Source organism: Dermacentor silvarum, chromosome 9 (genome assembly GCF_013339745.2).
Source record: "Dermacentor silvarum isolate Dsil-2018 chromosome 9, BIME_Dsil_1.4, whole genome shotgun sequence".
NCBI lineage: Eukaryota > Metazoa > Arthropoda > Arachnida > Ixodida > Ixodidae > Dermacentor > Dermacentor silvarum.
The window spans coordinates 73,032,155-73,052,441 of record NC_051162.1 but is presented as its reverse complement, the minus strand read 5'-3'; the positions used below and the strand labels follow the sequence as shown (position 1 = coordinate 73,052,441).

At 47.0% G+C, this 20,287-nt stretch overlaps 1 protein-coding gene across 1 annotated transcript; it reads left to right on the top strand.

Moving 5' to 3' along the window:
* Window positions 1-10,942: 10,942 nt before the first annotated feature.
* Window positions 10,943-14,810, top strand: LOC119463662 (juvenile hormone acid O-methyltransferase). The gene is made up of 3 exons (XM_037724485.2): window positions 10,943-11,377; window positions 13,406-13,553; window positions 14,616-14,810. Exons 1-3 carry the CDS (start codon window positions 11,024-11,026, stop codon window positions 14,786-14,788), a joined length of 675 nt encoding a protein of 224 aa, XP_037580413.2. The 5' UTR covers window positions 10,943-11,023; the 3' UTR covers window positions 14,789-14,810.
* Window positions 14,811-20,287: the final 5,477 nt, after the last annotated feature.

Sequence of the window (20,287 nt, the reverse complement as noted above, 5' to 3'; positions counted from 1 at the left end):
TGAGAACACACACGTATGCTGGTCGTACCCACGCAACAGGGAAGCAGCTATTTGGTGTGTAAAAGATGTCTTGAACGGATAATTCAGAAGTCTAGTAGCTGTCTTGATCAAGACATTTTGTAGCCGTGGACGTCTAAAAGTACTTCAGTAAGCCCTGCTAACGTTACGCTAAAAGTTGTCTAACGGATATCTTGACAAGAACAACTGAACACTTTTATTAGACTTTCCCTCAAATTTCTGTGGCAGTGGCTACCGTAACGCGAGGCTTGTCCACCGTTACAATTTATTTTAACTGAAGCATGGACGTCAGAAAAAAATTATGTTGTCGGATAGAGTGATGCACAGGTTCTTTTTCCAGATGTGAACCATGGGAATAGTGTGGCACAAGCCAATTGGTGGACTAGTGCATTTTGCTTACACCAATCAATTGAATGCCGCCAGTCACAATTATTTTGCATATAAAAAATGATCGGTATTGTGTGCCGATGTCATGCCAATGTGCCCCCGTTGACTGACACAAGGATGTCAGGTCTGCATGAAGCACATCTATGTCAGCAAAATTTTGCCCTGCGAGGTCTCCTGCGACGTAAAACAGTTCTTATCAGGGAAACATTTTTGTCATTGATGCTGAGGTTCAGGTAGAAATGACATCCTGGTATCAGTTACAGCCGGCAGAATAGCATTACGCAAGTATACGAAACAGAATGTTGTGCTACAACGAATTCTTGAAAATAAAGAATGGTTCACCTCCGGAAAAGCTCTCTGCGCACCACTCTATCCGGCAATACAAATATTTTCTTCTGATGTCCGTGCCTCATTTAAAGGTAAATTGTAACATACTTTGTGGGTGCCCCTTGTTAAGTATTGTCATATGCTTGCAGAGCATCACGCAGAAATAATGGCCAGTTCTTCGGCATACCATCCTTTAGTGAATTCCTCGCAAATCGCATGTTACCAGAACTGAAAGATAAATAACAGTATGATATGTTTTACACACGCTGTACGATGAGCTCTTTATACAGTCCAGTGTATAGAACACGACTGCAAGCTAAAATGCTGCAAGACATCTACTTCACACCATGTGACACAGTAAAATCTTATTACCTAATAAATGAGAAAAGATGCAGAACGTGTAATTAACAAGAGTGACAAATAGCAGCAAAGGTGGCCATGCATAGATCTTGAATATGACCGCTGCCACAGCCAGAGCTTTATTTGTAGAGGTGCACTGGCTGCCCACAAATGCTTTCTGTCGCAGGTCACGCATGAAGGTTCTTGTAGACCCAAGCAAGTAAAACCTGCACAGACGAGGGAAAAAACCAATAGAGGAAATGCGAATGTGCAAATTGGAACTTCCATTAGCAATATTTGCCAAGCAAGACGTTTCACTCACATTAAAAATAAATTTAAGGCCTGCTTTGTCTTAAAGTACTGGGCTCTTAGAGTACGTATGTGATGATACTTAAACTTACTAGTACATTTCCTCGCATATAGTTATTATAATGCACAGAAGAATCAGACAAAGAAATGCCTTCAAATTAATATATGGTGTTTCGTGGCTAAACAGGCACTTATGAACTTGTCAAACAAGTCTGAGAGCTTTTTCTGCAAAATATAATCAGTTTGAAACAGTTAACAATTCTGCAGGTAAATGATCTGCTACCTTAATATAAATTTTAAATCGCATTTTATATTAAACCAAAAGCAAGTTTGGCATTTTGTACTGCCTTGCTGTCGCCTTTTTTCACACTTAAACTTTACATAGTACAGGTTAAGCAGGTAGCACACAAAGGACTGGTGATAAAGTATCACAATGCAATGCTTCTGGGGTTGGGTCAATCACTTTTGTTGATATATTTTCATCAGACCGGAATTGGCTTAGGCCAACACTTCACACCAATAACGCGTCACCTTGGATGACACGTCATACAACATTGAAAGTACCTCATCATGTGATCAAACGAGATCATTGCCCCCTGTCTTAGAATGTTTAACGTACTGGTTGCGCCAGAAAGCGCAAAGTGATTTGTAGAGGTTGAAAGTTCATCAGCGCATCTATAGCCACAGGTAATTCTGAGCATCTGCATTGACTAGCAGTTGATAAGCGACTACACACAGAAAACTGTATTCAAGTAATGGTCCACCTAGCGAAAGGTGAAAGGTGGCAGCCTAGGCAGAGGATAAGAAAAATAAGTTGCTAAATTCTGATAAGACCTCTAGATGACAGAAAACCAACAATACATAGATGGCAAAAAACAACACAGGTAAATTATACATGACAAATGTTTGCAAAGCAGCTCCGCACACTGCTGGAACCCGCCGCATCATGCCTGTTCTACATGCACATGTGACAACACAATCTCAGACACATGCACCGTCACAGATGATTGTGCGATCCCTTCAGAGTAAGCTTAAATCACAGTCTGCACAAACTACAAGTGATGATTCATTCAGCAGGCGCCAGCCAAGTGCTGATGGTGGTAGAGCCAAATTGAAATTCGTTCTTGGATGAAACCATCGGCCCAAGTTTTATCAATCCGAGCACTAAAGCAAACAACCTGCATCACACACAAATATTTGAAATTAGACTCCTTCGTGATGCTGTACAGTAAATATCCGTAAATAAACATTTGCGCATTGGGGAAACAAGGTGTAACGTACACTTTTGTAGCAAAATTGCACTCATGTATGAAATAATGGTGACTGATGACACAACAGAGTTAATTTGAGAGTTCTTACGTAGTATTGACTACCTACAGTTAAGTTTTGCAACGCTTAGGGAAACTAAGTAGTAGTAGTAGTAAACTGCACAATGATGCTGAAAAAATGAGAATAATAGTGGCAGCTGATTAGGGACCAGTGCAACGAGATTTTTAAAATGCCCGTTTGCGAAATTCTACATATTTTACCATGAAGTGTTCCCTGGTCTTAACCCATATACAAATCACTGTGAAGATCAGAGAGGGTAAAGTACATTGGCTCACACTGATAATAACGATGTCACGCCATTCAGCTAGCGCCAAGAGAAAAGAAGTCCAGCCGTCTATACAGTGAAAATAATCAAATAAGAGATCATCAGGTCAGTTGAAAGACAGTTAAGCAATTACAAATGAGGTGACCACAGTTATTCATTATTAAACGATAAGCAGTCGTGATTGCACTCCCAGATGAAGCACGTACTAGGCTACATGTTTTACAGCTTATTTTTAACAAAGCACCAGTCCAGTTCTTACATCAGCAGTCGACTGCATCTGTCATTATACAAAACAAGCAAGCATCGCGGTGGGAACGCTACAAGCGGTATAGTGACACATGCGCTGCGCGCGCACGCAAAGCTGTAACGTACCCGTACAAGAACATAAGGACACAAGATAAGGCGAACACAGTCTGGCTCATGATTATGTTCAGCGTGTTCTCTCTGAATACCCTCCCTTCGGTAGTTTTATGCTACGTTAACTATAAACAGGCAGAACCCTCGTATAAAAATAAAGCTTACAAAAACCGGCAAGGCAGAAGAGCCCAACAATCAATAATTGTCGCGGTTAACACCTAAAAGAATTGGGACATTGATGATGAGAAACAAAGTGCAAAGCATTTTACTTACCGGAAAAAGTGCTATCCAAACGTGCCACGTACAAAGGCGCATCAAGAGCGAAGGCGGCGAACGCAGATCCCGCCATTGTGGTAGTAGCCGTCGGCGAAAATAGACAGTACAGCCGATGTCACAAAGCTCTGATGCAAAACACACGGCAAACAGCGTCGGTGCAGCTGAATGACTCCAGCTGATATCAAATAAATGTATAAAACAGCTTATAACGGCATCATATAATAAAGGACGGCACACAACTAGCACAACGTACGAACCCACGAACGAGACAATGCGTACGCCAGCGACCGTTTTTATTGCGATAGCAATTACATGGACAGTCCAAGCGCATTTTCCCGTCGCCGTCGTCGTCGCCGTGAGGTTCCGTATAATGTCCAACGGCGATAAAACCGTCGCCGTGCGCCGCACGCTGTGTGTGCGAGTGAAAGAGTGCGAGGGTGAGCCGCCAACCGCAGCTTAATCTCGCGCACGCGAGAGAGGGAGGCGGCCGGAAGCGCGCGGATTTCGTTCACTCGCGGTGCACAGGGAGGAGGCTACAGAGATGGTAGGGATGGGGGTAGCGTTCTGCTTTTGCGGCTGCTGCTGACGGAGCTGCCGCGCGGGTACCGTATCTTGAAATCGATCTGCTATGTGGCCGAAGTGTGCGCCCGCGGGGCCTCAACTTCAAAGCGATCTGCGATAGGTACGAAGTGCATGCGCCGAGTGCCGGTAGCTTAGTGTGCGCTGTGCTTTCGACGTTCGCGTTGAAGCGACACGAGAGACACCGCGAAGGTCAATTTGCCCGCTGATGATGGCGCGTTTTCCAGCGTTTTTATGAGTTTCCGCGGTAGAGCACTGCACGGGCCAATTTTTTCAGCCCGGGCCCGGCCCGGGCCTGTTTTTACGTTGGGCTGCCCGCCCGAGCCCGATCAAAACATTTATGGCGAGATCCAGGCCCGGCCCGGGCCCGGAAATAATCTACATTACCCGCCCGGCCCGGCGCGCCACCCCTTTACCTTGCCCTTGCCCGGCCCGAGCCCGACTCGAAACCGGCCCGAACCCGGCCCGAGACCGAAAAATATTTTTCAGACTTGAGACGCCCGAGAATAACTCGCTGCACGTTACATGCACACCACCAGGGAGCCCGAGCCCGGCCCGGGCCCGTGAAAAAAACTGTTCTACCCGGCCCGGCCCGGCCCATGAGCCGGGCCTGGCCCGGGCTTTCGGGTGAGCCCGTGCAGTGCTCTATTCAGCGGTCATCGAGCGAGATGTGTTCATGTTTACCTGTACGCGCGTGACACCGTGCTTGTTTATTTAGTTAGTAAGCAAACATTTACAACTTTATACGGCTTACAAAACTACTATCCTTACTTCGGAGAGCTGTCTGCTAATTTGCTATCGCAATCGATGCTTCGCCTTTTGAGCGAAACTGCGACTTTTTCAAACTTCCTGCCTCCCAGTGTTGCCAGCACGGAATGGGATGCCTGACAAAGTTATAGCCTATCCGCCAAAGTGATCGCACCGCGGTGGCTGCTCTGTGACACCGCTATGATCACAGCCACCGTGACGCGATAACTTTGACACCGGCGTTTCGCTCCTGCTGTCAGCCCCTGCATGTTGCGCGAGCATGGAATAATGGCTTCCAGGCGTCATGTGCGCGCGCTTGATTGCAAGCGTAATACACCTTTGATTGTTGAAGTTCCGGTGCGAAATTATTCAACAATGAAGCCAGCTTCTTATGTTGTTTCTGATGAGTTCGTTGATCTGTGGCGTCTTTTGTTCGTTAACGCCGACGGTAACTGTAAACTCAACATTCCGTTTGGAATGTTAGGCACTTTTAGACAAAAGCATCTAAAAAAGTTCTTCAGTTAGACATTCTCAATGCGTTTAACAAAATAAACTCTGGTAACACTAGAAGTGAGTTGTTACCGCACGCAGAACACATACAAGTATATTTCAGGAGCTTAGGCTACGTTTAGAACAAATTCTATTTGCAGACTTGTCGTAGATCAAGACGCCTATAGCCGTTCGTAGCCGTTTCAAGACGTTTCTGAGAGGTTTCGTGTTTCGTGGGTAGCTTTCCATGAATCTTTTTGCTTTATTGAGCACGTTTCGGGTGACCACGCACCGCGCAGATGCGACAAACCACAGCACGCCGACTAACAGTCTTGCAGAGAACGTTATTACGCGTTTAAATACACCGACTGCGGCCTGAGCTATACTGTTCTCACGGCAAGTGAAGTTTCACGGAAACACAGTACTGCGGTGCCGAACAGTAAGCGCGTATGCGTGCGGCTAGTGGGTTGACCGGGCCTACGTGCGACCATCAGCCGTTTGATGTGCACGCAGGTGTACGTTCTTCTACCGAGCCTTGTTGACTCTTGCACCGCATCTGCCAACCTTGACTCCCCTGCGCCGCTCGAGCACACTGCTTAGTTTACTGCATTGAAGGAGGTTCCTCCCTTTGTTAAATGCGCAGCATTTCTTTGTGAACATTTGCCACTTTTACAGTATCTATCTATCTAGCCGCCTACAACTTGGTGATCTCAGGGTCGTTTCGTTAACTTGGTATGTACCAAAATTGGCATAGAATAACAAGAGTGTATGACAAGCATAAACGTTAGGTAATTACATGAATGTTATGACATGAGTGCCATATAGGTCATGAAACAGCCGCCTAAAATGACAGTGACCCAACAAAAAAACATTAACACGCAAAACCTATTGGAATGGGTTTGGACGTGGGCACTAAGTGAAGGAAACACCAAGAGATGATGGTAGAAGTCATAGACATGAGCATGACTCAGCAAAACTTACAATGACTAAGCGAAAGAAGATTAAAACTCAAAAACCAGTGCAATGGCTTCGGATGTGGTAGTAAGTGAAGGAAAAGGCTAAAGGTTTATAGTCGAAGTCATAGTAATGAGCCTGACTAAGGCTTTCACCTTAAGGTCTCTTAGGCGTAGCTAAAGGGACTACTGAGGACTCATGACATGAATGTCATGACATGCGTGTCATGTAGGTCATGAAATAGCCGCCTACGTCTTGGTGCTCTCATGGTCGTTTCGTTAACTTGGGAGGCTCCTCGCACACTGCTTCGCATAACATTGCTTCCCACAGGGCGTGGGATCTGCCGGATTTTACTCACAGCAGCCTCTTGATTCCCATCCTCCACATGGCTGTTTTACGTGCCACCAATGCACCGTCCGCTGTCAAAAGCAGTAACACTGCACAGCTGTCATTGACGTGCAAGGTGTTTATCGTACATATTCTGAAGCACAGCGGTTTCAGTCCCCGATGACACATTCGGATGAATACGCCGAATGCGGGAAATATATTTTCAGGACGTCCTTCATTCGCGGCGTCGTACGTGGTGTGCGGCTTTGCATGCGCGCTCGTTTCACGCTTTTTTACTTCTTCGAGTCCCTCGTGGCCCCAACAACAGCAAGGAGAGCGCGGTCTAGATAACGCAGGGGGAAAATACACGAAGACTAACGCAATCCGGCACACACGACGCCTTTGCGATGGTACAAAACCTACGGAGCCTAACCTGTGAGCACATGCAACCAAAACAAAGTCGCCATTTGGCCCGAGAACATGGCCGCTACAGCAAAAAAAAAAAATATCACGTGTCTTCTACACTTTTCTCCTAGCACGCGGAGGGGGTAGGGCGTATCCCCAGTTTTTTTTTTTTTTTTCCTGCATCTGGGACTGCGTGAACGCGCCACCAATTATCGCATCTCGTGGCGCTGCTGTCGCACTTTGTTCGATCAGTAGGGCTCGGACGGGGCGGCGAAGCACTGTCCGCGGCTTTTCACGTGGTTTGGCGGTGTGTGTACATGCGTGTTTTGCTACGCATGTAGCCCGTCGCACGCTACGCATGCTACGTGTATACATGCGCTTTTTGTGACACTCTTGTGCGTGTTGGATGCCGTGTGCATTCTGAGGAGCTTACGACCCGTATCATTAAATTTTATTTGGTGACGCGAATGCTTTTTTATGCGCGGTTCCTGCAGCGAGAACGTGCCTTGAATATGCAAGTAAAGTCTGCTCGCAAACGAGCAAAGCTCATGTAGGTTTACACATTCAACTTGTGAATGTGGGGCTTCATGTCAGCACCACATTCTTATGTGATTCAATGTGTAAAACGACGTTTTGTTGATGAAGTAACTGGAACGCCAATGCATTCGTTCACAAAGTTCCGGAATTATTATTTCGAGACTGGCGTCTTGCTGAGAATTGGTTCCAAGTGGATCCGCCTTCCCAACTCCCCGACTACAATTTGTGGCAGACCTAAGGCCCCGTCGGCAAAAGCTCTGCAGGACTATCAATAAAGTTGTTACCCACCAAAACGAAACCATTGACCTGCTGACCGCTACAACGGCTGATTAGTAGCAAGTGTTAGTGTTAATGAATTCATTAAATAATTCCCAATAATTAACACTGCTCAACAATACCTGATTAGTAAGCGCAGCTGACCGCCGGGGTTGCTGGCGCCCTGCACTAAGAACTCCAAACACGCAATCCGGTGGAGCGCAGCAGGACTTTCACAGCTCAGTAAAGTTTTTCAATCAATCTGCTAAATGGGAGCTATTACAAACATTAAAATAGGTATTGGCCCAGCGCCACGAACCGCAGTAAAACAAATCGAAAAGAGCAGTGCGGGTCATCTGAGCTTTCGTTTCGACGAGCTCGTTGCTCACCGACGCCACTTGAGAAATGGGCGTCGAAGGCTGAGCGTTAGCTTGCACGCAAGTCTAAGAAACATGCACGTTTTAAGGCACGTTCACACCGAAGGCGGAGCGGACAGGCGGATCCGGCCAAGCAGCTGCGGATTTTCTGCTTTGCGGGAAATACGCGGCCGCTTGGCCTGATCGCGCTCTGACCGGTTTTCCGCGCGGGAAAGTTGACCGCTTTGGTCGCAGCCAATCAGAATCCGAGATGGCGGAAGCGCTGGTGAACGAATGTAAATATCCGGTCGAGATAATGCAAATGGCGTCCACCATGTCTGAACCGGCTGTGTTCTCTGTGGAACTGCTGCTGCACACAATCAAGCAGTACCGGGTCCTGTACGACAAATGCAACCCGAGGTACAAAAAAGCCGACTATAAGAAAGAGCTATGGAAGGAGATTACGCAGGATTTGGGTGTGACTATTAAGTGCACAGCCTCTACTTCACGTCCGTGAAATTACGAGATGCTCCGCCTCCCCGGCGGTGCTGGCAGCGAGACAACTTGGCCGGTGTGAACAGCCGCGCGCACTCTCCGCCTCGCCATTTTGAAAATCCGCTTGCTCGCTTGGCCGCTCCGCTTTCGGTGTGAACGTGCCTTCACTCCTAACTACCGCAGAGCCCGGGGAGAGGAGAGGACCACCGGCGCCACATTAGTGGTTGCGCTTGACAGTAGCGAGGGGCCTCGAACCCTCTTTTTGCGGTGCGTTTCCTCGGAACCGCCGCAGTCGTCCTCCTCTTGCGCGGCAAGCGCGCTGGTGTGAACGGATTCAAAACTTGAGGTTGCACCCATTCGTTAAACGGGCGGCCTCCCCTAAAGGGCGACAAACAACCCCGTCTCGCGTCCGAGTTTCGCACCGGTGTTCTGGCGTCGTAGCATTGGAATACGCGCGGTTCGGGTCTTGACACGGGTACTTTGAATCGAGCGACGCCGACCGGATGCGCGGCCACCATTACTCTTTATGGGCGCACTAGCGCGCGCACCGGTGTGTGGTTTCTTAGAACCGCATGAGAGCCTATCGGTTTTGTCTCGGAACAAAGGCGTCATATGGCCATAGGGCCATAGGCGTCTGACGGTCGAGACACGCGGTGGGCGTTTGGGTGGAAAACAGGTACCCCGTGCACCTCACAGACAGGCTTACTCGAAAACAAATGGTTGTTTATGACGCCACATGGCCTTCGACTCCCGAGAATCTGGTTGCTTCGGGCACGTGTTCGAGCACTGGCGCCATTATTCCTACGCTTCCTCGCGTCTAGGTGTGGTGCATGTGTTTTGTCTGGTATCACTTTGTTACACCAGCTGCGCTAGCATGCCGTTTCTTGGAACTTTAGGCAAATATGGGCAGCGTGGCCCTCTCCCCTTTGTAGTTGTATAATGTGTGTTTTGGGTGAGGAATCTACACTGTGAACTGTGCTAAAAAAGTGTTCTAAGATGGTTGGCTCATCGACAGGCAAATCACGCATAGATGTTCTAACGAACTCAAGGATTGATAAATGATTGACCGGTCACAAAATAAACCAACAATGATTCGTAAGCAAATATTTTGGGCGGAGCATTGGGTCTAAAAAATGCGGCTACAGCGCTCCGATCGGGTAGAGTGGTTGTGGACCTGACTTCGGGTGCTATGCACCATCGGCTCCGCCGAGGTAGGGCCGCCCTATGTGATATCAAACCAGTGCAACTCTCTGTAATCGATGTATCATTCCAACCAAGCTTTATAAAATCACTATAAATACAAGTTTTCTTCTTTGACACGTCTGCGTCCTTCGAGCCGAAATCAGCCATTGAACCACCTTTGCAGGCCGTGTCTGACGGTGCTTCCCGGACGCCGAGGTGGTTGTGAGAACCACGCTTCAACGTCATATTCTCGCAGGAAGAGAAGAGACCTTTTCACTAAAGACATCGGTGAAAAGACGTGTTACAGTCGTAAGTTGCGAAGTCGGAGGACGCGAGCGCCTTCGACAAAGCAGAGTTGCACTCGCGTGACACTCCCGCCTACGGCGTTCCCGCCATCTGGCGGCAAGCCAAAGCACGGAGATGCCTGCGAAATACCTAAGACCGTATGGTCGCTTAGCGCAAATAATGAAGGAGGGATGGGGTCAACCATTATACGACGAGATATACGGCGCCTGCGGAGAGTTCAGCAACTGAACCCAGTCTAGTAACGTTGGTTATGCCGAGGAGCAACCTATTAGGTCATGCGTAACTTCCAGTGAGCGGTAATGGCAGAGTGTTGTTTTTTCAGCAGCTGAAACGGCTACATTTCCGAGCTTTCGTTACGCTCGTGCTCGTACTTCAAACGTGTATCATCTTTAACTATGCTTCTTACGCAGGTCAAAATTTTTTTCCAGATGGCTTTTTCCAAGTGAGTGAGAGTGAGTGAGAGAACGAAACAAATTGCTGTTATATTTTTTCTTCGCTTTTTCAGGCACGTCTCCGAACAAACAGTAAAAGCCACGCACTGCGCCATCACTGTGAATCGATTACAATGAAAGTCGAAGCACCGCCCAATCACAACAAACATGAGTACGACCCTGATGCTTACTCGGAGAACGTCACGTGTTCTTTTCCCCTTATAACTAAGTTGTTAAATTATTTCAACTTGATGTTCGACAATGACCTAGACGGCGATATCGCTCCAAAAAGCAGCAGTCCATATTGTCCACGGCAATTCCTCGACGTGGGCTCTGGCTGTGGTCAAGTGACCATGAAGATCCTTCTGCCCAACGTTCCAGACAATGTAGAGAGAATTGTAGGGGTGGACGTGTGCGCAAACATGGTTTCCTACGCCCGGGAGCACAATTCTCACCCAAAGCTAGCCTACGAGCAGCTGGACATAACAGGAGACGTCTCCGAGTTCCTCAGCCTGTACGGACCTTTCGATCGGCTCTACTGCTTCAACAGCCTTAACCGCGTGAAAGACCAGCTCACGGCATGGAGAAACATGGCCAAGCTACTGAAGCCTGGTGGAGAATGTCTTCTGTTTTACGGCGCTTGGTACGTGACACCTGAGATTTGGAGGGCATTGGCCAAGAAGGAACGCTGGAGCAGGTTTGCGGAGGTGAGTGAATGGTACTTGCTAGCAGAGCTTGCTATCACCAAAAATGTCCTTATGCTATAAGTGTCGGTAAATATATATGGCAGGCAGTTAGATTGGTTTGTAAAAACTTTTATTGAGTGTCCTGCAGATTGGTGGCCCGGGCTCAGGTCTCCCACGTTGGGATGTCCAGGACTTGCGAAGTCGCCACTTCGCGGGCCTGCTGGACGGCCCAGATTTGGTTGGCGAGCTGGGAGCTGTGCAGAGCATAGCAGCCCTGCACAGTGGTGGATGTTGGTCGTATTATTCGTTGAGACAGGTGGCAAATGGTAAACAAAACTTATAGCTGAAAAGCTTTGTCGATTCCTTGCGACACTTTATTTTTCCGTGAAGCCTCTTTCGCTTACCTTTGCGCGATCTGGCGTGTTGTCGGTGTCTGTTTCGCCGAGTGGAAGCTTTCATAAAATAAAGAAAGAACATTCAGTGTGTTAGGGTTAGTTTATAACATGGTTCCCCCAGAGTGGCAACACGATTATCTGGCCATTGATCTGCAAGGAAACTTATCGGCGCTCAGGACAGCTACGGGAAGCGTTTGTCGGCGAAATTCGATGTGTGTCTGCTATCGTGATGATGTTGTGTCTTCTCGGTTCATCAAAGCTTCATCAGAGGCTCATCAAAACTTCATCAAAGCTTCGCTACCACAATGCGTGGAATCTTCATAATTTCTTTTCACATTGCATTATTGTCTATGAATATTTCCCACGTTCAGACATTGCTTTGTGAATGTTTAGCAATAGAGCCATTAAGGTCTCTGCTGCTGCGCACGACTTTCCGTTTTCAATAACCTTCATACCGATATAGAATAGGATCAACATAGTCAATAAACACCATAGCGAGTAAACCAAGGAAGAAATGTGCGCCATACTGTACAATAATCTTCAGACTCCTAGACGTTCTCTGAATTCGTAAATTTAAACCACTTAATGCAATACCTCATGCTAGCAGCTGTATCGGCAATTCAGTAGGCATTCATAATTACGTTGCTCATAGTTTTTCACAGGCGAAAATTAACATAATAACAATAAGTTTAATTATAAAGGCAACAAGAATGCGGATGGACGACGCGCTTCGTCCGTCCGCGTCCGTTTTATTTTACCGCGATTGTCGGCGTCGGTGTCGGCGTAAGCGCCGGCGTCCGTGGCGCAGAAATCATACCGAACCCTCCCGACCACGCAAGCCCTCCGCGGGGCGCTGAGGCGCTGGTGAACTAATCGAATTTCTCAAAGCAAAATGCGTCAGAAAAATCGTGAAGTACGACGTAACCACAACCAACAGACGTAATAGCGTGGGATTGTAATTTAAATATACGATAAAACACAATTCTCTTACGCGAAAACTCAAACACAAGCCCCTTTTTTTCAGCATTTCTACCACTGATACAGCGGCGCGCCGCGGTTCGCTCCTTGCAAAAACATTAACCAGATGGCGCTCGCCTCCTCGGCAACCTCATGCGGAGGCGAAGTTGGAGGGAAAAGAAAGCTGCAGTAACCGGGAAGCCTAATAAGCAGCCAGGATCTTTGGATACTATCGGGTTCCATTCTTAAAAGCGAAGCGTAAGCGTCCTCCAATTTTTTATGCCCCTGTAAAACTCAGCGCAACGTAATTGTGAACGTGCAATAACCAAGCCCTTTCATTGCTTTCCTCAGTAGACAATCTTTTCATCATCTGGTGACCGCACAAGAATACGCAAGGCAATCAAAGTCTTGTAAAATAAATACTGACAACTAATAAATTATGCCGCGACCACATAATCTGTCCGCTTCTTTTTCATTTGATTATGGAAATGGCGCGAAAAACCAGCATAAATTCAGAAAGAAAACACTGCCAATAAGAAAATGCCTACCACCACATCGTTTCACGTGCACATGCTTATACTTGGTCATAAATTAGGTTGGAGTCGCACAAAATTCAGCATATTTATTACGTCAAGTTATCAGTTTCGTCTAACAATAGCACAACTGCCACGACTAATGGTGCAACCCGCTGTTGCAGCTGTGGGAAGGCCTCATTCCGCCTTCACAGGATATTGGGAGCACTGACGAGAGACTCAACTACGTCCGATCACTGGCCAAGGACGTTGGGCTGGAATTGAGGAGCTGCGAGATGGCTCACATCTATCTCCCCATGCAGCAGTGGTCGGGTGAGTGTTTGGGCCCCGACAGCAGTCACGCAATCCGCAAGCATGTCTGCTAGCATATGCTAGGTCGGACCAATCCAAACTTTCAGCACACCGCGTGCAAGCAATGCTAATTGACTAGCGCACTCTACTTAGCGTGGTCGCATTCACATAACATAAGCTAACCCCACAGAGAAAGGGCGCATAATAAGCTCGGGAATCTCATGTCTGATTGCCGTAAGTAAATCTTTATCTTCGCTCAGATATCACTAAATGCTCAGTGCATGCAAGTTCAATTGTTTATTTCTCGTTGTCTCTCTTTCCATTTTCTTGTAAGCCAGAACAAAGTTTGCGTAGTCTGGGGCAAGATTTTTTAATATATAGTTGGCTTTACCACCTTCCAACTTAATGACGCTGAATGCCCTCGTAGCGTTCATTTGTTGTGTATAGGTATAACCATCAACATTGTAATATCAACCAAGGGTCCCACTACAGATTTTTCACTTTGAGACCCTTGTATGTATATTTTTGATGTTGCAACAACTCTTTTGGAACTAATCAAATCTGAATATGAATCTAAAATGACACCAATCTGAACACACCTATAATCTCCATCTTTCTGGCACCCCAAGAAAACTTCACGTTTGGCATTCTGTCACGTTTTCTTGAGCTTTCGTGCACTGATCACATCACGGTAAGACATTATTCTCGAAATGACTGTCAATTCACTTTTATCTTCATTTTATAATTGTATTTAATATCTTGGCTGCTATATCTATAGCTTATTATGTTGGAACTTCTATGTTGTGAACAGTAACAAAAAATTTGACGATTCCAGGCCCTGCCATTTGTAAGGCTTGTTTTCCCGTTATTCAGTGTATATATGTTATCATCCCTCCCACCAAATCGCCGATCTATTCAACAGCAGGAAAGCAGCGTCGTGTGAGGCGATGTTGAAAGTCAAAAAGAATAGAAAATTAAAAAGGATCGTTAGAATGTACACACTCAGCGCTGTTTAGAACCATTCAATGTTTAAGTGTGCTTTGACGGCGTTTTCCTTTTTTTACTTCTCTATATATTACGCAGGAATGCTGACTGCATTGATACCAGGAAATAAGACACTAACTGCTGAAGAAAGACACGTTTTGGTCCAAGACGCAAACGAAGAATTGCATAACTGGCTACAAGGACGGCAAAACCCGCTCTTGGCTGACAACTATGTAATCCACGGGATAAAGCCGATGACACGGCGCACATAAATACGGTTCAGCAATTCCGACAGACCGCGTTTCATTTATATACTGGCGTTCCGGAAAGTTTAAGGCAAAATTAGTAAAGCGCACTTTTTTACCAGTGTTGATCCTCTTAAGTGCAAGTTCTTATGACGGTATCCAATGTCCTTCTACGTAAGCCATGGCGAAAGCGTTTCATTGCGACTGCAACATGTGCTATAGCTCAGTCTCTATGGCATTTGCACAGCTCCGCGAAAGCTCGCGGATTGGATTTCCGGGAAATGCAGCCGCATTCCTGGAAGATGGCGGATAACGAAAACGCTCTTGTACCGAGAAGTACCGAGACGCTTGGGCTTCCCGTCTACCGTGTCCTCTGGAATGTGTTTCGATAATCTAGCACTTCACGCTAACTATAATATTTCATTCTTATTAAGGTACCGCCACGCGACTCTTGCACGATACCTTTTGCGCGTGCAACTTATTCCTATTTGTTCTGTGACTGATAACGTTCGGTGAAACTCACTGAATGTAGTATTACGCTGGCTGTCACTGCAACTCCTGCAATGTTCGGGCGAAACTGCAGTTTTAATGACCATAGGCGTTGGATAGATAATGAAAAGTGATGTTCTGCAATGCATTCCTGTGGTCACTCTGTCATCACTAAACGAAGCTCAGCGGTAAAGAAGTCTTTGTCTCCGTGGGGGGTTCAAACTCCTCACTTTCCGGCTGTAAACAAGCTTTCTCTGACTGTTGCACCATTGCAGTTTTAACGAGAAAACATTGTAAGTGAAGAGAATCGAGGCTAATGGGAGGCATTTGTAGCCAGTAGCGCCGCGGACAACTTGATAGGGCGACTTCGCTGGGAGTGGGAATGGTATCGCCATAGAGACGCCGGTGGCGAAGAGGGACCGCGCCGTGATTAGTCGGCGTGCGCGCTGACGTCAGCTCAATTGACCTTGGAGCGCACAGCGACGCAATTCGGCTCCCAGCGCTGCCCAGATGATGTGCCCCGCACTTCCTCCGCCTTAGCTAACTACAAATGATGTTAACAATTACATAAAAATGACAGTATGTAATAGAACAGTAAATATACTACTGAAACAGACAAGCAAAATACAGGGGTTGCTACATGAGTAATTAGACCGATAAAATAGGAAACAAGAAGCATACATGAAACATCAGGTCAACCGTATTGTTTTCGCATGACTCTCTCTGTCTTAGGCATTAGCAAAAGCATTATTATTATTGCCTGATTTGCCGGTACATGTTCAGTGAGAACAACTCTAATTCACAGGACCAGCGCACATAGACACATATCTCCCAGCTGCAACTGGCATTGCTATATTGAAAGTGTGATCGTCAAGGGTTCTAACATTCTACCATTACTGCACGTTGGGCAAGTCAGAATTAACACTTCAGTTTAAGGCTGCTATCAAAACAAAACTGTTTAATTTTATCTTCCCATCCTTCGTGTAATACCTTCCTTCATGTAATACCTTCCTTCCCATCCTTCATGTAATAATGTTGGAGCTCCTTTGGCGTATAATTAAAAAGAATAAATATATAGAAATAGGTTACGGTGTTTATTTGCCTGACTGCGACAAATCAGTCGTCAAGCCATTCCCCACGTCGTTAGGCCGTCGTTGTGTGCCTTGACTATCCCACACTGAAATCTCGCGTCATCGTTTTTTTTTTTTTTTTTTTTTTTTTTTTTTTTTTTTTTTTTACAGCGTGAGCTGTTATGGGCTCATTCCAATAGCCGTTTCGGGTCGCGATGATACTATCGCCGCCGCCCCGTAGCTGCTATCGCATGCGAAAAAAAGTACGCACTCTCCGCCGGCATGGAACCCAGGCCCGCTGCGTGGTAGGCAGATACTCCACCACTGCGCCACGCGAGCTTTTTTTGCCGCCGAACGCTGTATGTGCGAGTGAAAGGGCGCGAGGGACGCGCTCTTTCACGGGGAGTGAACGCACGGCGGAGAACAAACGCGCGTTCTGCGCCGTGCTTCCTTAAGGGCTGCAGAAGTAGGCGTCTCTTTCCTCCTTTACAATCACCATATATGTAGAGCAAACGCGCCTTCTTCCGATGCGCGAGAGGCCGTGGGGGAGGGGGGGAAGGGGGAGGGAAGGGAGGCGACGTTTAGCTGCGGCACCAAGTGCCTATTTATATCAGAGGCTCCGGCAACAGTCACCAACGCCGCACGCATTTTGAGCGAACGCGGGCAAAATGCCGACGGCGTCGACAACAGTTCAGCGCGTTGCCGGTGCTGCTGCATGTCCAAGTTTATACAGCTGATAAAGCTAATATCATTACTCCGTATATCTCTCTACAAATTTGCTATCGCAATTGATGCTTCACCTTTCAGGTGAAACTGCGACAACTTTTTTTCTTATTACCATCTTCGCAACAATACATGCACTCGTACAAATACAAAGGAGGTCACTTGGCGCTACACAATATTATTACATATTTTTGCTAGACTGTACTAATTTGAAAGGCCTTCAAGAAGGCCACCACAGACACCAAAACGTCAAGCTCCTGAAACCACTCTGGTGGTTCAATCATGTGCTTTAGGGCATCCCGCGTGTACGTGGGACTTTGAAATAGGTGTTGCCTTGCCGACCTTGCATCTACTCGGGCATTCCTGGCATCCATGCGCGTTTTCCGCACACTGTTCATACGCAAAAGCATTATCATGTCAGCCGGCACTCCCTCTGCGTCTGCGCATGGCAAGAAACGAATACCGAAAGAACTTATCGGCAGTTCTGCGCACGTTCGCGCAAGCGCTGCTCTGCGCGAAGCCTGCGGGCCGTAGGCCGACCAAAGACGTCCGAAAGGGAAGTCTTAAAAACGGACCAAGTGGGTATGTCGGTCTCGTGGTTGCGATACCACAGTTGCGCGATATCCGCGAGATAAAACATGACGCGATTCAACTTCGTTGAATCGTCCCATTTGTTATTGTCACTGACCCGTTCGTATGTCGACAACCAGTCTGCAACATCGGAGTCACTTGAGCCGTTGAAGATGGGCGGATCCCGCTCACGGTACATGGCGCTGCAGGTGGCAGGCGCTGCCGAAGGGTCAGTCTGAGTCGAGGTGTCGTTGACCATCATGAGTGCAGGAACCGAAGGGAGCTTCCGGGAGCGGAGAATCCAGGTTGGTGCGGAGGACCCACGCCGCCTTCACCAAATGCAACGTGATTTATTCACGTATAAACGTCAATGAAGGCGAGAAACGTCAGGCGAACGTCAAGAAGCGGCGAGGCGACCAGCAGCAAAATCCGGGAAAGCGCAAGCTCGGGGCGCGTGGTTAGCACCAACACTGTGGCTTGCTTGCTGACTGCTTCGTCATCGTCTTGTCTTTTATTGCGATAGCAATTATATGGACACTCAAAAGCAGATTTCTGCCGTCGGCGTCGCCGTTGCCGTCGCCGTCGCCGTCGCCGTGAGGTTCCGTATGACGTCATTTGGAGAAGAAATCGTCGCCGCGCGCCGAACGCTGTATGTGCGAGTGAAAGGGAGCGAGGGGCGCGTCTTTCACGGGGAGTGAACGCACGGCGGAGAACAAACGCGCGTTCTGCGCCGTGCTCGCTTAAGGGCTGCAGAAGTAGGCGTCTCTGTTCTCCTTCACAATCACCATGTATGTAGAGCAAACGCGCCTTCTTCCAACGAGCGAGAGGCCGTGGGGGAGGGGGAGGGAAGGGAGGCGACGTTTAGCTGCGGCACGCAGTGCCTATTTATATCAGAGGCTCCGGCAACAGTCACCAACGCCGCACGCATTTTGAGCGAACGCAGGCAAAACGCCGATGGCGTCGACAACAGTTCTGCGTGTTGTTGCTACCAAAGCCGCTCACCTTACTTCGTATGACATTGCTGTGTTGCTATCGCATTCATTGCTTCGCCCTTAGGGCGAAACTGTGACATTTTTTTCATTACACTAAAAACAAATTGCACACACTAGCTCTTGAAAACATCGCAAAATTATGCCCACCCCATTTTTCTGTCTGGTCTTTAACTCTTTTTATTTCTTCGCTCCAATACTCCGCACTGTCACGATAAAGTTGCAATGGCACCCCAAGGTATTTTGCAGGGATAACGCTCCAATTTATGTTGCAAAAATAGCCGGGTGTCTGTGGCCAGCTGCCGTGCCATAAGCCTAGGCACTTAGTCCTGCTGACAGCAATTCCAGTTGCGGCACGAAAAGAAACAACCTCTTTCATAGTTTTATCCACACTCTCTGTATCTCTGCAAAAAATTGCCACATCATCCGTGTAAGCCAGAACTCTAGTCTCAATTCCTGAATAGATAAATCCACGAATAGATTGGCTTCTAATTATTTTCAAACAAAGCGGCTGTAAATACAATGCAAACAGAAGAGGCGACAGGCAGCACCCCTGTTATACTGATGACACCACTTTTATACTGGCGCCTAATTTTTTATTATTATTAATTTTGAAGTGCAATCTTTGTACACCATTCTCACTCCAGTCTGTTATCACTGAACCGCCTTTAACATGTTTTAAAAGCAAGAAAATGATATCATGGACGACTCTATCAAAAGCCTTTTCAAGACCAATTTGTATCATGGCCACTCGGGCCTCGTTTTCGTCACAACATTCCAGTATGGCCCTTGCAGTATGTATATTTGAAAATATTGATCTCCCTTGAAACCGCAGGTTTGATGGGGGCCCACAAGTTCTTTTATCACAGTTTGCAATCGTCTCACTAGTACTTTAGTGTAAACTTTATAGTCCGTATTCGTCAAGCTTATTGGTCTATAGGCTTCAACCGCCAAAAGCCTCACTGGGTCTTTCGCTTTAGGAATTGAAATAACGTGCGACGTCCGAAAGAAGGAGGCGCTTCCTTGCTCTCGTACATCTCACTTATCACGCGGTGTAATGCTATAGCTATTTCATTTTTAAAGCTCTTATAGAAAGCCCCTCCGAGACCATCAGGCCCTGACAACTTGCCGGGACGGAGATCGTCAATCGCATCCTCAAATTCCGAAAGGTGTATTGGTCGCACAAGCGCTTCACAGACTTCATCTGATACTGTTGGAATTAAGGGCAAGAATTGAGTCTTAAAACGTTCGATATCACAGGACTTTTTCTCCAACAGACTTTCATATTAAGACTGGAATGCGTGCCCTATCATTCCAACATCATTAGTGACTTCCCCTTGAAATCTTATTTCCCTTATTTCTTTGGAGGCCGCGTGTTTTTTCTCATCGCTCATTGATCGTTTGGTTGGCGTCTCTCCCATGCATAAATGCTCTGCCCGTGCCCTTAATACCGCACCTTTGTACTTTTCTTCATCCATAACTTCAAGCTCAGACTTAACTTGCTTGATTTCTTTCGTAAATAATCCAGGCGAGGAGCTTTCTGCGCAGTGCATGTATTTTAACCTGAGGTACAATTCCTTTTCACGTTCCTTTTCTTCATACTGGACTACACATGTTCTCTCATTTGCGGTAAATTTAACGTCTGTCTTGAAGAGTTCCCATTCTGCAATGAAAAACGCTGACGT

Excerpts from the sequence above, each read along its gene's own strand:
- LOC119463662 (XM_037724485.2), top strand. The coding sequence starts at position 11,024 with ATGAAGATCCTTCTGCCCAACGTTCCAGACAATGTAGAGAGAATTGTA. Across the intron at positions 11,378-13,405 it reads GCTGGAGCAGGTTTGCGGAG|CTGTGGGAAGGCCTCATTCC; the intron begins GTGAGTGAATGG and ends CCGCTGTTGCAG. Across the intron at positions 13,554-14,615 it reads CCCCATGCAGCAGTGGTCGG|GAATGCTGACTGCATTGATA; the intron begins GTGAGTGTTTGG and ends TATATTACGCAG.